Source organism: Paralichthys olivaceus, chromosome 12 (assembly GCF_024713975.1).
Source record: "Paralichthys olivaceus isolate ysfri-2021 chromosome 12, ASM2471397v2, whole genome shotgun sequence".
Classification (NCBI taxonomy): Eukaryota; Metazoa; Chordata; class Actinopteri; order Pleuronectiformes; family Paralichthyidae; genus Paralichthys; species Paralichthys olivaceus.
Genome location: NC_091104.1, coordinates 15,347,738 through 15,362,249, shown reverse-complemented (window position 1 = coordinate 15,362,249; position 14,512 = coordinate 15,347,738). Strand labels below are relative to the sequence as shown.

Sequence of the window (14,512 nt, the reverse complement as noted above, 5' to 3'; positions counted from 1 at the left end):
GCTCAAGATTCCTCAGTAAACTAAATATATAGCCCACATACATCCCCTAGGAGACTAATTGCACATATAGTAGATTTCCAGGCCTGTGTACAGAGGTATGTCAGTTTAGTTAATTCAGTTGATCTTCATTCAGATGCATTTACACTTGTGTCTTTTTCATAATAATAAAAACCGCATCAAACTTCAATTTCTCAGCTCTTTGCTTTTGGCTATTGGATGCCGCAGGCTCTGTGGTTGGTGCCAACATCTCTATTGTTGAGGAAATAGTGCCCTCCTATGGCTACAGAGAGGAATTACAGCCTGACCAGCACACCAGGGAATTTTTTCTCATGCAATCACTTCCTGTGGTAAACATTAAGATGGGGTGGATAAGATTTTAATATGAAATGAACGAATAAAAAAAAAACACTTCAAGAAAACTCTTATCTTAAAACCGTACTGTTTGATGGTGCTAATCAACATTCAGAGCCTTTTTGTTGACCAAGATAGCAGAGAATGATGAAACACGTATGTAACTGTGATTAAACGTACGCTGTGTTGTGTGAACGCAGCAGAGACTTCTGCAGTTCAAAGCCAGTGGGTGAATAAAAAAGGAGCGAATTCTCAATAATTGCTTGTACCTTTTTTTTTTTTTTTTAAAAGCAGTGGCTCACTTTTAAAATTCCCTGCGTCCCAGCACGTCATCGGGCCTAAAATCAGAGACGAACAACTCACTCGGACATATTTTTAAAAAATATTTTATTCTTTGCAAAAGAGGCATTGGGAGCATCAGTGCGTTTGTATGGCTTGTGTACAGAGTTCCTGTAGGAGACAAAAATCATAGAACAAGCCCTTGGGTGAACTGAGGGCCCCACCCATGTTTACCAAGAAGGAATGTTTGAGGCAGCTACTCTGCAGCTGTTACAGAATGCGGTCTTAAGCAGCGGGCACGGTGTCGGAGCTGAAAGTGTTAGAAAGGAATGCTACTGTACAGCATGTGGCTTAGTGCTCGACCCGGTGCGGCAGTTACATAAAATCTGGAGAAGTCGAGTGATTTGGAAACACTCTGTGGTTTGAGTGAGGCGTAATGCTGCAGATACTTTTTAAGAATGCTAAGTATGTTTCTCTTAGGAAGGAACCAGAAAGGAAAATGCTCGACCACTGCTGTGGAGATACTATCTTTTTTTTTTGGAGAAGTCTCAGAGCCCTTAATCATGGTGGACTCTGCCCCTCAGCAAAAATCTTTTATCCATCATTTCACAACTTTGGGAGAATTTTCCAACGCTCAAATACAAACGTGACTCTAAAATCTCATACATGTAATGCTCAATATTGTATTTATTAAACTAGCGTCATAATTAATGCTTGCGACAACGCTTAACACATGGGCACAGTCTGCTAAGCGAACACCGTAGAACGCGCAGATTCGTCCCAGATTCTTTAGCTTCAATTGATCTGCTTCTTTGTTTTGGGCAAGACTCATCCTCACACGACGGAACCTCACCAAGTTTGGCATTGTGTGCGATAATATCATTATTCCCCATGGAGCTTGGTGCATGCAAGTGAACAGCCTCGACTGTAATCCAGAGCCTGTCAACACTCTGCACAGCAGCAGTTTGGGTTTACATCTTGCATCTGAGGAGAGAAAAACAGCTCCTCCTTATATTTGGTATAATCTCTGAGTGCTGCTGAGACCGTGCCCAGGTTTGCGAGCGTAGAAATCATTGGATCAGGCCCAGCATGGGATAAAGCTAACAACAGTGCAGACTGAATACAGTACGTGTGTGTGTGTGGAGGGTAGGGGTGTAGCAAGCTAGCTGGCTTGCAAGCAGGTGTGGTTATGTCATGTGCTTGTACAGTCGAATAGGCATTATTTGTACCTTTAACAGCACAGACAATGAGAATGCAGGTTGTATAAGTGAAGCACCACCAGTGAGGAGAGTCAATGTGTATGTGTACATTCATTGTCAGACCCTGCGGAGCTTGGTTTTAATTCCTGTGTTCTCTCTTTTGGGAGGTGGGCGATATCACAGCGAGGGGGGATAGGGGGGGGGTTGGGTGTAGATGATGCAGGCCGATGCAAACAAAAAGGCCTGAGGGCACCCACAGAGTCCAACCCGCGCACACACTCACACATGCACGCACTCACTCGAAAACATTCTTGCACACACTATTTATGCAGGAGAAAAATATATTAACATTTGCATTAGGAAACAGTACAAGGGCCTCAGTGTAGCAAAATACCTCTTCTGTCAGATAAAAATGTGGAGGATAGTGTGGGTTGTCATTTCTTTTTGTCTTCTGTATGAAAAATGACTTCTTCCTTTGCCTTCAATAAAATATCTTTCTCATTTATGAAAAATACCCCCCCCCTCTCAAAGTTTGTTGAGTAAATGGAAGCCACCTCTGCAGTTACATGGTTTGGATCCCGGGTTAAGGCTGAGAGGTCAGTGGGGAGCACTTTACTATTCATCCATTAGAATTAGACCCCAAACTTCTCCTGGTTTTTCTCCCAGCCAACAGTCCAGCTGTCTGGCTTTGTAAAAACTTTGTCTCAGACTCTTCAGGAACTAGCCAATAAATCCTTCTCCAACTACCCCTGCTCGCTTTTATCTGGTTGAGTCTGATTCATGGGTAAAAACGACTCATTCCTTCTACAACCTTAATCCTGCTGCCCTCTGATGGAAAACCAGCAGGCATTGTAGTTTGAACAGCCCAGTGCTGGAGCCTTATTTAAAGCGGTTGGTTGGCAGGACAGCTGAAAACAGTATTTCAGTCTGGCAGAGCCAGGGATCTGTGGTCCAATGTGCTCCACATCTCTGTATCCCACAGTGGCCATCCAAACAGCCACAAGAGGCCCTGAACAATGTGTAATGGCTCTCTGTTGTGCAGAATCCACAGTATATGACCAGAGGTTTAGAAGACTTACTCCTACCCACAGCTGGTTTACATGAACAAAAGAAAGCACAAAATAATCTGAACAGTTTCACAGCATGTTGGCATTCCCATCTAATCTCTTCTGCCAGAGCAGGACCCTTTCGCTCAGTCCACCGGGCCCTGGAAGATTAGCTTGGAGCAGCCCTGAGTGAGGCTGAGCTGTGTGGCACAGAAGGGGCAGGCGGCGTGGAAAGCATGGGTGCCGTGAGGCAGAGGGATCTCCGCCCAGTACTTGACGGACTTCTCTGAACACACGTGTCCACAGGGTACGAAGGCATGCGTGGGGGCACCTGTGTCCACGTAGAAGGCCGGCTCGCAGCCCAGCCACAGTGGTACATACGGCCCCACCACCCGGCACATGGGGCACTCCCGCTGGGTGTTGGGCTCGTGCTCTGAGCGGTGGCCCCAGTTGTGGTAACCGTGCACGTGGCCACATGCCAAATACACCCAAGGCTGCTTGTCCTCCAGGGAGGAGAGGGCACGGCTGCGCTGCATGCTGGGGAAGGCGAGTGTGTTGAGGCCTACAGGACACTGGGGCCGTGCTGCGTTGATCTCCTGCCTGAGAGCCTCCAGGTGTTTTTGGGTGGGAGTGTGGAAGAGGCCTTCAGCTGTACGCCACAGCAAAGTAGCTCCACATAGATCCACCAGGGAGCCGTCCTGCAGTATATTACTCTCATTCTCCACCTGCAGAGGGTAATATAACAGACACACATGTTATTAACTAAACAGTATGTATGTTTAATACTCTGTGATGCTTCAAATATGTCACAGTGACATTTAAATCTGTGTACACAGCATGCTTGAAGACACTGACCAGTTTGCCGGGGGTCTGTGCTGAGCGGGTCTCTCTCAGTGTGTAAACGTCTCCACAAACAGAGATCTCTCTCCATACGCCGGGTTTGGACTCTTCAGTGAATCCACCCCTGGGGTGCATTACTAGCACACCATTGGTTGTTAGGCCGTCCATGTGACCGTCAGGGTTTTTCCATTTAGCAGCTTTCTCCTGTGGGGGAGACAGACAGCATAGATGATGTAGACTAATGCATACTGTGTGGAATTCCACTTCTTTGCATACCAAAGACATATAGAAGACAGCAGCGTAGATCAAGATTCTGGACATATACCATCATACTCTAACTAGTAATTACCCCAAGGAAGATGTTTTTGGAGGAGTCAAACCCGGCTGCATAGATGCGGGCAGTGAAGGGAGGGATGCGCTCACAGACGACTCGGCAGGCGAAACGGGAGATGGTGCTCTGTGTGATGGGAGTCTCCTCTCCCTCCTGGCCTCCTGCTACTGTGTCAGTCACCACAAAGTCTATGGGGCTCTCTGTGGAACGCCCAATCTAAAAACACAATAATGAATCAATATCATATCATATTGTTATGCAGTTTCTTGTGATCTCTTCAATACCCTGGCAGGAACATGGACACTGGCAGTGGTTTCTTTTCAATTCCCTGCAGACGATTGAACTCTGAACTCTTCTGCTTCATGGCCGCTCAGCCTTTTTGCCACTTTGTGGCAGTTTGACATTTGAATGAAAGCACAAGATCACGTTGCTGTGTGCGTGTGTAATAAAAAATGCTGAGACACGATACACTGGGACACAAAGTTCTGTACACCAGCATGTTGTTACATCACTACATCTCAGATGGGAAAACATGTTTCTAGTTTTCCCTCCATAAAATAATATTCAGGCTAATTTTATGCAGCCCACAGAGATCAACGCTGAAAAAATGTCGAAACAATCCACAAGCTGAACAAACAGAGGTAAAAATAAACATTTCCCCCTTTTGCTTCCTTATTTTTTCAAATTTTCAAATATCCTAGGGTCCTGTTTTTTGAATGGCTACCTTTCTCTGCAGTGTCTTCATATCCAGTTATTCAGTGTTTAAAAGACACAGAGACAAGACACAGGCCTGAATGTGAAGCATGTGTCTTCAGTGCTAACCTCCCCTGTGGTCATCATCTCCTTGCGGTACATTCAGATTAATGCTACAGATCAGATGAGCATGCACACACTCTAAACACACACTATCCCTTTGTAGATGATGAGGTTCAAGAGGGCAATAGATCATAGTATGTGCAATAAAACAATTGTAGAGGATCCAAAACAATCCGTACATACAAACATGCCATTGAACTGGCTGTTTAACTGTATTTTGCTTGATATTTTTCAGATTTGTGCCTTTATTTAAGAAGAATAATGAAAACACAAATGCAATGCAGGGAAACAAAGAAGGGGTAACCAGGGTCTCACTGCTCAGGGCACATGTGTCCATGTGGTGTCATGCCCCCTACTCATTTAGCTACAGGTCACCCCTCACTGAACTGGTTTTTACCTGAAACATGTCTGTGTCTTTATCATGGCAGTACTCCACCACTACTGTCTGGTTCCTGGACAGTGTGTAGGAGATGCTGTGTTGGCCTTTACAGTTCACAGCCTGAAATAAAAGTAAATGAACAACTCATTACATACACATATTAAACACAACCAATACATGTTATCTTGATGATAAGTATAAGCACACCACCTGTTTATTTTTAATCTCTGTCATAGCGGTCATTGTTTGATGTCTTGGTCCGTGGCTTTAACACCGGATGTGAAGTGTGAACTTGTTTAATGATTAATTCTGTGTTTTTTTACATAAGCTTAAAAAAAGATCTCTTGTGACTGTGGCGGGAATTTCCAGAAGAGGGACAAAGAAGAGCGTGTGAATTCACACTCCTATGACAGTGACCATCAACTGCCCAGGACTGCACCTCAGTTAACACTCATCTGGAAGTTAAAGCCACTCGGCCCGGCTTCCATCTACACTCTACCAAATGCCTCTATCATCCCACTCTAATCTTCAAATTCCATTTTCAAACCCCCCCCCAATCTCTGTCTCTTTGTCACGTGCAGGAGGGAAACAGAGAGAGAGAGAGAGAGAAAGTGGGTCATCAGCGCTGCCACTCTCTGCTGGTACATCACAGACAGACGGGGACAAATGTCGTCATCACATGCAGCCTCATCTCAACCGCACCGTTACAAACAAATGTTGCTGCACCTGTTTCAACGGCTAAAAGAAGTTCATACGCGCTCCAAACGGAAAGATATATTTTTATAACCACCACGCCTCCAAAATATCACACGCCTCCTCCCTGAGATGAAGGAGTAAAAATAAAAACACAACCATGTGCCCAGCCAGCCCCTCAAAACAAAGCCAACACAAACGCATCGCATGCACATATGGTATTAATTGAGACTGAGTGGGGAGATAAGATACCAGGGGCAGAGGTTGAAAAGGGAAGCTGGCAGTGGCATCATGGGAGCTCCTTGTTATCTGTCATGAACACCAGAGTGCGCAGGGACACGTGAGCCTTCCCTCTCTGCTTCTCAGCCACAGAGTGTTTATATGTATGAGGCTGCTGCACAGTAAAGGAGCAGGAGTAGGTAAAGGAGACAGCTATTGGATATAATATAAAAAGAAGGCTCTGTTCAAATGAAGCACACCACGCTGCTGGTCTCTTAAGGAATGGCTATTTTTGACCCTGTGCACAGCTGAGAGTAGAGGGCCAGCCTATTGCAAAAACTTCCTCCTCAGTTCACCCTCCTAATCCCAGCTCTGGCAGCAGTGTGACCAAGAGGAACAGTGGTAAAAAGGGGAAGGAAGGTAACAGCAGTTCCCATCTCTGAAACAATCTGTAACAAACAAAATAGCACAGTTTGCTCTTGAACTTTGCGGCAATAAACTTTTTTAAAGTAGCAGGGACATTCCACTTGAACGCAAAAGAAAGAACAAACAGTTAATGATTAAAACTCCTCAGTCACAGGTAAAAACCTCTAAGCAGAATTCAGGAGTCAAGTTCCTCAAAGTGAGAGTAACCCGAACCTGAGGGCCCTCAGCCAGCGAGCAAACTCTCAACAAATGTTTGAAATATTGGCCCCACAGAGGTGCAGGGGTAAGCAGGTCCTCCAGCTTGTTTAGCAGTTTAGCTTGGGAACCAAAGGCAGGAATGCAGGAGAGGCAGACATGTTATACTGGATGGGGCAGTTTCTGGCAGGCACTTTGGTACAAAGAAAAAAACCCTCTGAGGCCCAGCTAGGAACTGCCGTTATTGTACTGGAAATGTCAACATTAAGGTCTGCCAAAAATAATGTAAAGGGGCTTACTGCATGCTACTGAAATAATTAAAAAGAAAACACGCCACTGCCCTGAAAGAGTCTTGTGTTTTTCAAGATGTTAAATCAGCTGAGCTCAGTAAAAATATGAAACTACCAAAGTGCATTACTCATCACTCTGTTGAGAGGATATTATTTTGTCTAAAATATACATTAAAAAATATAAATGGGTTACTTCTCTCTGAAAGTCTCATTTAATCCCTGATTCATCTCATGATCTGTTCTGTACCTTACTGGCCTGGGGTGTGTTGAGGATGTGCACAGTGCTCGGCTTAACACCGTTGGCTTTGGTCCTCCTGTATAGCGCAAATCTGCTTTTCCGTCGACCCCGATCTCCATTGGGCAGAGAGCCATTGTACCTGTCACAGAGGGGGGTAGGGTGAAGGGAAAGCACAACAAATTCATGGTTATTTTTTTCCCCCCAAAGAAAATGCAAACAGTTTTTGTAGCTCAGAATAAAAGATGTGTCTAATGAGATTTACAGGCAAAGTTCATGTGATCATATAACCAGTAAACACAGAGAATTAGAAACATTTGTGCATTTTGAAAAGGAGCTTTGCCGCACATTACATCACTGGCAATCTAATGCACCCTATTAGCAATTTAAGCGTTACCTTGGATAATGTCTCTTGTTACATAATGCGCTCGGGTGCTTGTAATTTCAGCGAGCTAGCTCTGTGTAAACTGCAGCTGTTACTTTTTGCTCCATCACCCGGCCAGGCAGAGCCGGTTTTAAGATGCACATCAGGTTTGCTATCACTTTGCGTGTCTGGGTGGAGAACTGGCTCAACACATTCTCTCAAAGCTGATTTTTTACACACATACAGAAAGCTCTAAGATCTCAATTTCAAAGCCTCAGCTCAAGCAGAGAAGCATGAAAGAGCCAACTCTATTTTCACTTCTCAATACTAGATTCTGGTTTTGCAACGAGGCATCTACCCTCAGCTGCTCCTTGTGAATGAAGGAGCCCCTTCCGGTAGCACTGGTCCTCTCACCATCCACCGGCTGGTTCCTACAGCTGGGACACCCCATGCTCTACTTCCATCCAACACACAGACCTTCTGTCACACACTCACACGTAACCACAGTGTGCTGAACAGACACTATACACAACGGAAATAACTGTTTTGAAAGCCTTGAGTTTGCTAGGCAGCGCATTTCATAAGGGAACAAACTCTACCACCCTAAACATAATCTGGGATTTCAACACTTAAATTGCTACACAAATGCAACGGTAGTGAACAGAGGCTCCTTCTGCTCCTCCCCCACCTCCCCCCAAAGCTAGTCCACCTGTCCCATGTCTACACACGGCTGGTCAGGCATGGAAACACATGGTCCCAGTCAGAACAGTACAAAGCTGGCCTGTAGGACAAGTCACCCACAGAGAGCTGGAGAGGCAGATGATTCTGTGGACAGAACTCCAAATAAAACATGGACAGCACAAGACAAATAACAATATAATAGTGGAAAGAAAAATGTTTTATTGTTTAAATCATCATCTATATCCCTCTTTGTAGGTTCTCCTTTAATTTTGATGACAATGATTATAACTAAATCAGTTCCATCGAACCCATCCTGGAAACCCTGCTCTTAAATAGATTCTAACTGCAGACAGAATAAAACATGGCTCCCTGAGAAATGGCTCACATGCTCTCTATTATTCATTAGATTCAGGAACAATCCTCTGTCATCCAGGAAATTCTACTGTCACATTAGGTAGGACAGACTCTTTAAAACTGCGCTCCAAACAATTGCAATCGCTTTACCTTTTGACCTGTGCCAGACAGACAGCGGATTTACCTTCCAATACTTTAGGAGTAGGGATTAGAAGACTGTCGAATCACCTTCACTCCAGGGTTCCACTAAGGAGCCAGCAGCACCTCCTACCTCTTATACTAACATGAAAGGCCAGTGTTTCTGCAGAATGAGGAGGAGATATGAAGAGTTGCTGGAACAACCATTAGCATAACACGGAGGCGGGGTGGCCTAAGAGGGTCACAAAAGATGGCCTTGGGGTGGAGACAAAGACTATGAGTTTGTGTTTTAGATGAGGTCAATCCAAACTTATCAAAATCATCTTCAGTACATGGGAGGCAGCCAGATGGCAGCATGAGTAAGCAGAGCATCAGTCAACTGACTCAGAGTCAAGCTGCCACAGCCTCGAGTATCTGTCTGACTGGTCTGACCTTGCACATGACACACGGACACCACACAAGCTCCATCTACACTCTGACCTTGAGTTGAGGAAAGCAATAGGATAAAGCTTCTCCCTGGGCAAATGAAAGAGGCATCACATCTCGCAAAATCAGCACCAGTTTGTACCAAAGATTTCTCCAAGTTGATTTGTCCACTTGCCTTACAGAGCGTTTTCTTAAGGGAGAAAGTTCAATCAATAGACCCAGTCTCTTGGCCACAATGGACAGAGAAAGCTGAGGAGAGGCTGGATCCTGATCAATCCATCCTTTCATTTCCAGGATACCCACACAGCACCACCCCCACCTCCTCTCACTGACCAGCACCAAACCAATCCGCCCGGGCAGAGACGGGGGGCAGCCATGCAAGTAATAAGAGCCACCTCGGTCATGGCAACAAACCACCGAGGGAACTGCTGCTCAAACAAGCTTTGTTCCAAGCTGTTAGCTATCTTGTCTACCATCAGTTTTATCAATGGGATGTGATGACATGGCAGTGATTATACACCCATCACATCTGATTCAAATATGTGCCTGTATGTCAAGAGGGAAAACAAAAGCCTCCGCTTTGAACACACCACATGTTCAGCCCGTGGTAATAAGCAGTCAGCACTTTTGTCCCTTGTAATAAGCAGTATGGCTGTGAGTGTATGGATGGAGGGCGAAGGACAAAACCACAACCTCTACCATGCTCTATATATAATCTTCATAGGCATCTCACGACAAATGCTTTCATCAAACACTATATAAATGTGATCATACCAGCACAGACACCTAAAATAATGAAATGAAAGGTGTGATAACTTTCAAAGCAGTTTCTATTCTGGGAAAACTCCAATCACTGATGACACAGCAGGTGTTTTCCATTATCTGTTGCAGCTGCTGCCCTTGACAGTTTATCAATACAAACATGATTGTTTACAATGATAACTGGCTGCAGTTTTTTCCAGAACACATCTAGAAAACCACAGTGCAGTCAGTTTGACGTGGTTCTGACATAAACAAAGAAAACGCCTCGCCAGTGTTTACTCTGTGGCAGGCTGAGACCTGTAGAGTCTATAGCTGCCCTGGTTTGTTATTTCACTTCCAAAAAATAATAATGGCAATTGTTTGACACTTTGTGATTCCAGTGAGAAGTAAATGTGTTTTTTTCTAGAAAAGCTTTATATAAACTTATATAAACTAATTGAGCCAAAGCACAGTACAGTCTCGACACAATGCAAGTACTGTGTATCAATATCATGGTCAGATTACTTGCATCTATCCAATGACAGTAAAAGTAAACAAAACTTGACCAGGCTTCTGACGATAACTTTGAGTACTCAACAATACATTGAAACTAATAATTGGTTTACAGCTGATTAAACAATCATTACAGTCAGTGTGGGCAATTCTTTGTCTTTTTTCCTATAGTGGAAAAATGCCCTGCTTTCAGCTTCTCTGCTGTTGGGGGTTTTCTGCTTCTGTGCTTTACTGTAAAGAAAGTATCTTTGGGGTTTTGACTGTTGCACTAAACAAGCAGTTTGACAAAAAGTACAAACAGTTTTTCAGACATGTAGAGATTAAAAATAACTACATAGTCCATAAGTGCTTGTTGTACTCACTACCTTAGAGAAAAGGCACTTTGTCTAAAAAAAGGTTTATGAAAGAAAACTGCACTCCCAGAGAGTTATATCTGATAAAGGCAAGTGAAGGGCAATATGACAAAATATAATAGAAACAATATAAATTAGTCTCTACCTAATTACCTAAGACCATAGATGCACTGTATGAAGGTGTGTGTGGACCATTTACCATACCATCTATACTGTGGTATTTATATTATTATATATAAGGCCCTTGTGGGCGAAATAGTAAACTGATCAAGATCTGATCTTGAATGCAAATGTGATCAAGTACCCTGGTTTTAAAAGTGGAAGAGATATATGATTATTCATCACTTTCCAACATACAAACATATAATATATATACCATTGAGGCAGATTTGATCTATATCACCCACTCATGGGCTGGTAATGTAAAAACCTGGTAACAGTGAAGGTCCCCTGTCTGACCATGTGACCAGCAGCCTGAGAGAATGTAAAGAAAACAACTTCTGTATCGAGTTGAGCAAAACATGTGATCTCAAACTATTGAATGCAGCAATAATCAATGAGTCAAATGTGGCCTTTCAGAAAACAAAACGAACAATGAGGTGCAGATGTAAAACTGTGTGGTGTGAGATACAGATAGTGAAGAATAGGGAAGAACCGTAGGGGCTGGGGGGAAGGTCGCATTACCACTTCCGAATTCCTTCAACCCCACGAATCCAACTTTAGGTAGGAAGTAGCGAGGGAGCCCGGATCAGAGCTGCTGACTGTGATTTCATTTCACCTGACTCGTTAAAAAGTTGCTCTGGGCGCGTCTATTCACTGGAAACGTTCACGGGTTAGCGACCTGTAACTGACTAATTCCCGGTGGTGAGGCGGTGAAACGTCGCCTGGCCTGAAAGGGAAACGTACACAGTCGTGATTGTGCACGTGTCCGGTTCGAGGAGTTAACGTGAGCGAATGCATTTCTCTGGCGGGACTTGAAGTGTTACTTTACGAAGGTTTAAGTTTGTAAAAGAAATCGTTGGCGGATTTGTATTCGCACTTATTTAGTACGTACGAGTGGCGTAGCTAAGTTAGCTACGCGAGAAACTCCCTCAAGTTAAAACACTCGCTTTCTCCTCCGCCTGTAAAAGTGTCTTAACAGGAAATAAATAAATATAACGAACGACGAGGACGTAACTCACCCCAGCACCACCAGCTCCCCGTACTTCACCGGGTCTTTGGACGGGGCGCAGTGCTCCTCTTGGCTCGACGAAAACATGAGGCTCCTCCGCGGTACGTCCTCTCGACACGGTGGTAACAGCAGCGGCTCAGGAGTCACCAGGAGTTCCCTTCGAGTAAAACACGACACGGGCTCATTTCAGGTCGTTCGTCCAGCGGCTCGCGTCTGTGGGGTCTGTCCGTATTCTGAGAGCAAACTGCGGGGAAAGTTCGTCACCGTGACATCGCAAAACGTAACTTAGTTGGCGGCTGGATCGGAACTGAAGCGCGTACGAAAACAGCGAGGAGCAGGGCCGGGGCGTACCATTCTCTTCTTCTCCACTTTGTGCAGGGGGGAGCGGACACCGCACCAACTCTCACCTCAAACTTTTATTCCGACAAAAATAGGTTGCGTAAAATCTTTCAAGTGTAGTCGCCACAACAATCACATTATATTGCATTGAATCAACTCCTAACTAAACGAAATTGTCGACCTTGGAGTACAACTGTGTCCTCTCGCCACCTCACATGGTCACATGGTTCGCCCCTTGTGTTATGTAAACAAAGGGTACAATCTGGGAATTCTTAAAGGGATCATGAGTTTCCTGAAATGTTTGCAACGCTCCCAGTTTCCTAAAACATTGAAGAAAAGGGTTTTGTACACATCCTCCCCAGATTATACTTGTCAAAGGGCAAACTTCCATCTCTGAGAATAGTTTTAAGAATCCCATCATATGTATTAGATGTGACCGCTCTGTATAAAGCCACACAGGCCCCAGTGAGCAATAGTGGGAAACACATGGTGAAAATGATGATCCCCTGGTACATATATAGATCATTTTGCAGAGTGATTGTATGGGTGGAATCTGATTTGCTTTATTTTCTTGGTGACTCCCCTGGTCCCTTTCAGGGGCTTTATTTGATTATGACTCTTCAGCAGTTGGCTAATGCGTGTGATTGATTACGCAACCTCTGCATGCTTGAAGTTTTATTTCCACATTTGCATTGCTCATTTTTACGATGTCACGCTGTTGTCCCGCTATTTGTTCTCCTCTTTTCTTTTGGGTAAAGTTGGTTGCATGCCCACAGGAGTATGCTTGGATTTCTTTCCTGCAAAATCTCATTGTTCAAGTGAATGTGCGTTCATGTGAGAAGATGCAATAAAATCCAATAGAAACATCAAAACCCAGTAATTACTTAATTGCCCACTGAAATCTTTTCTTCTGTGAAGGACCCATAGATTTGGTACTGCGACCAAATGTCCACATGTGAGGATGTCATGAACCTCTAAACCTCCAGGATCCCACATTTGTCCCAGTTGTTGTCACGCCTTTCTGATGAATGTGCCACTTCTCCACTCTGGTCTGGCAATCTCATCAACACTTTACGGCCCCTGTCTTGTTTTCACAGGAATCTGCATGGCTGGAGGTGCCCTCGCTGCTACTGGCCCCCTCTGCATCGGCAATTATGGCCCCCTGTTTGAACTGGTGTTCAGTTTCAAAGTGCAATAAGACCTGACATAAAAACAAAAGGCAGTAGGGTGTCACCGGGGGCCTGAGGATGTACTCACCTCCCTACTTTTTACACTGCAACTTAAACTGCACTGCAGCAAGACACAACTGGTGTATTTTAAAATTTGTAACCAATACAACTAGGATTAATCCATGGCATTTGTTGGTTCTGTTCATAGCTGCACATACTTGTCCATTAATAGTACAAAGGAGTGAACTCCATCGTCTTCAGCAGTTGTGCACATGGATCAAGCAGCATTAGGCCTTTAACTATGGCCTGGGGGCCGGCCTTAAAGCTGTGGGTATAATGAATGTTTACTGCTCTTTTGTGTCACTGTCTCTTTCCGCTTTGCTTTCATCCACTGGGTATTGTCTGTGTGAAAGAGCACTACAGTCCTTTCTGTGTCTGTTTGACTCGCCCCCCTGTATGAACACACACACACACACACACACTGTATAGTTGGGGGGTGGGGATCAAAGACTCTCTAGCACATACCACACTGATGGAGAGCAGATGCAGGGAGAGGGCTGCTTTGCTGAAGTTGCGCTGGCCCAGTTTCAAGTTAAGAAAAGTCAGTTTTATTTATAAAGTGCCAAATCACAACAGAGGTTATCTCAGGGCACTTTGCACTAATAGAAGGTCTAGACTGGACTCTTTATAATTTTATTCCCAAAGACACAACAATTCCAAACATGAGCGAGCACATGGCACATGGCGACAGTAGGGAAGGAAAAAAATCTGAGCAGAACCAGGCCCAGGGTGGGCAGCTATCTGCCTCGACTGGTTGGTTTAAAGATGGATAGAGAATGAGGTAAGGGGATATGGCCCCATGCAATGTCTATATAGAGATGTTAAATCACAGTGATGGTTATGGTATTGCTCATGGCGATAGTGTAAGTGCGAGTCTGTGTTTGAGAGTGTTATCCGGCGAGAA

The 14,512-nt window shown here is 44.5% G+C and overlaps 1 protein-coding gene across 3 annotated transcripts; it reads right to left on the bottom strand.

The window, feature by feature from the left end:
* Window positions 1-721: 721 nt before the first annotated feature.
* Window positions 722-12,392, bottom strand: peli2 (pellino E3 ubiquitin protein ligase family member 2). Of its 3 annotated transcripts, XM_069536231.1 has the most exons (7): window positions 12,051-12,344; window positions 7,312-7,441; window positions 5,452-6,602; window positions 5,260-5,361; window positions 4,065-4,262; window positions 3,731-3,919; window positions 722-3,600 (listed from the first exon to the last, which is right to left on the bottom strand). In XM_069536231.1, the coding sequence occupies exons 3-7, from the start codon at window positions 5,482-5,484 to the stop codon at window positions 3,022-3,024; spliced, it is 1,101 nt and encodes a 366-aa protein (XP_069392332.1). In that variant the 5' UTR covers window positions 5,485-6,602; window positions 7,312-7,441; window positions 12,051-12,344; the 3' UTR covers window positions 722-3,021. The 3 variants fall into 3 exon arrangements, with proteins under 3 accessions (XP_069392332.1, XP_019940579.1, XP_019940580.1); XM_020085020.2 differs by lacking the exon at window positions 5,452-6,602 and having other exon boundaries at window positions 12,051-12,392; XM_020085021.2 differs by lacking the exon at window positions 5,452-6,602 and having other exon boundaries at window positions 7,321-7,441; window positions 12,051-12,390.
* Window positions 12,393-14,512: the final 2,120 nt, after the last annotated feature.

Bases quoted from the DNA above. Each gene is read 5' to 3' on its own strand.
- peli2 (XM_020085020.2), bottom strand. From the start codon at position 12,127: ATGTTTTCGTCGAGCCAAGAGGAGCACTGCGCCCCGTCCAAAGACCCG. The intron at 7,442-12,050 runs GTGAGTTACGTC...CCTCTGTGACAG, and splicing joins GGGGAGCTGGTGGTGCTGGG to GTACAATGGCTCTCTGCCCA. The intron at 3,920-4,064 runs GTAATTACTAGT...TCTCCCCCACAG, and splicing joins CCAAAAACATCTTCCTTGGG to GAGAAAGCTGCTAAATGGAA.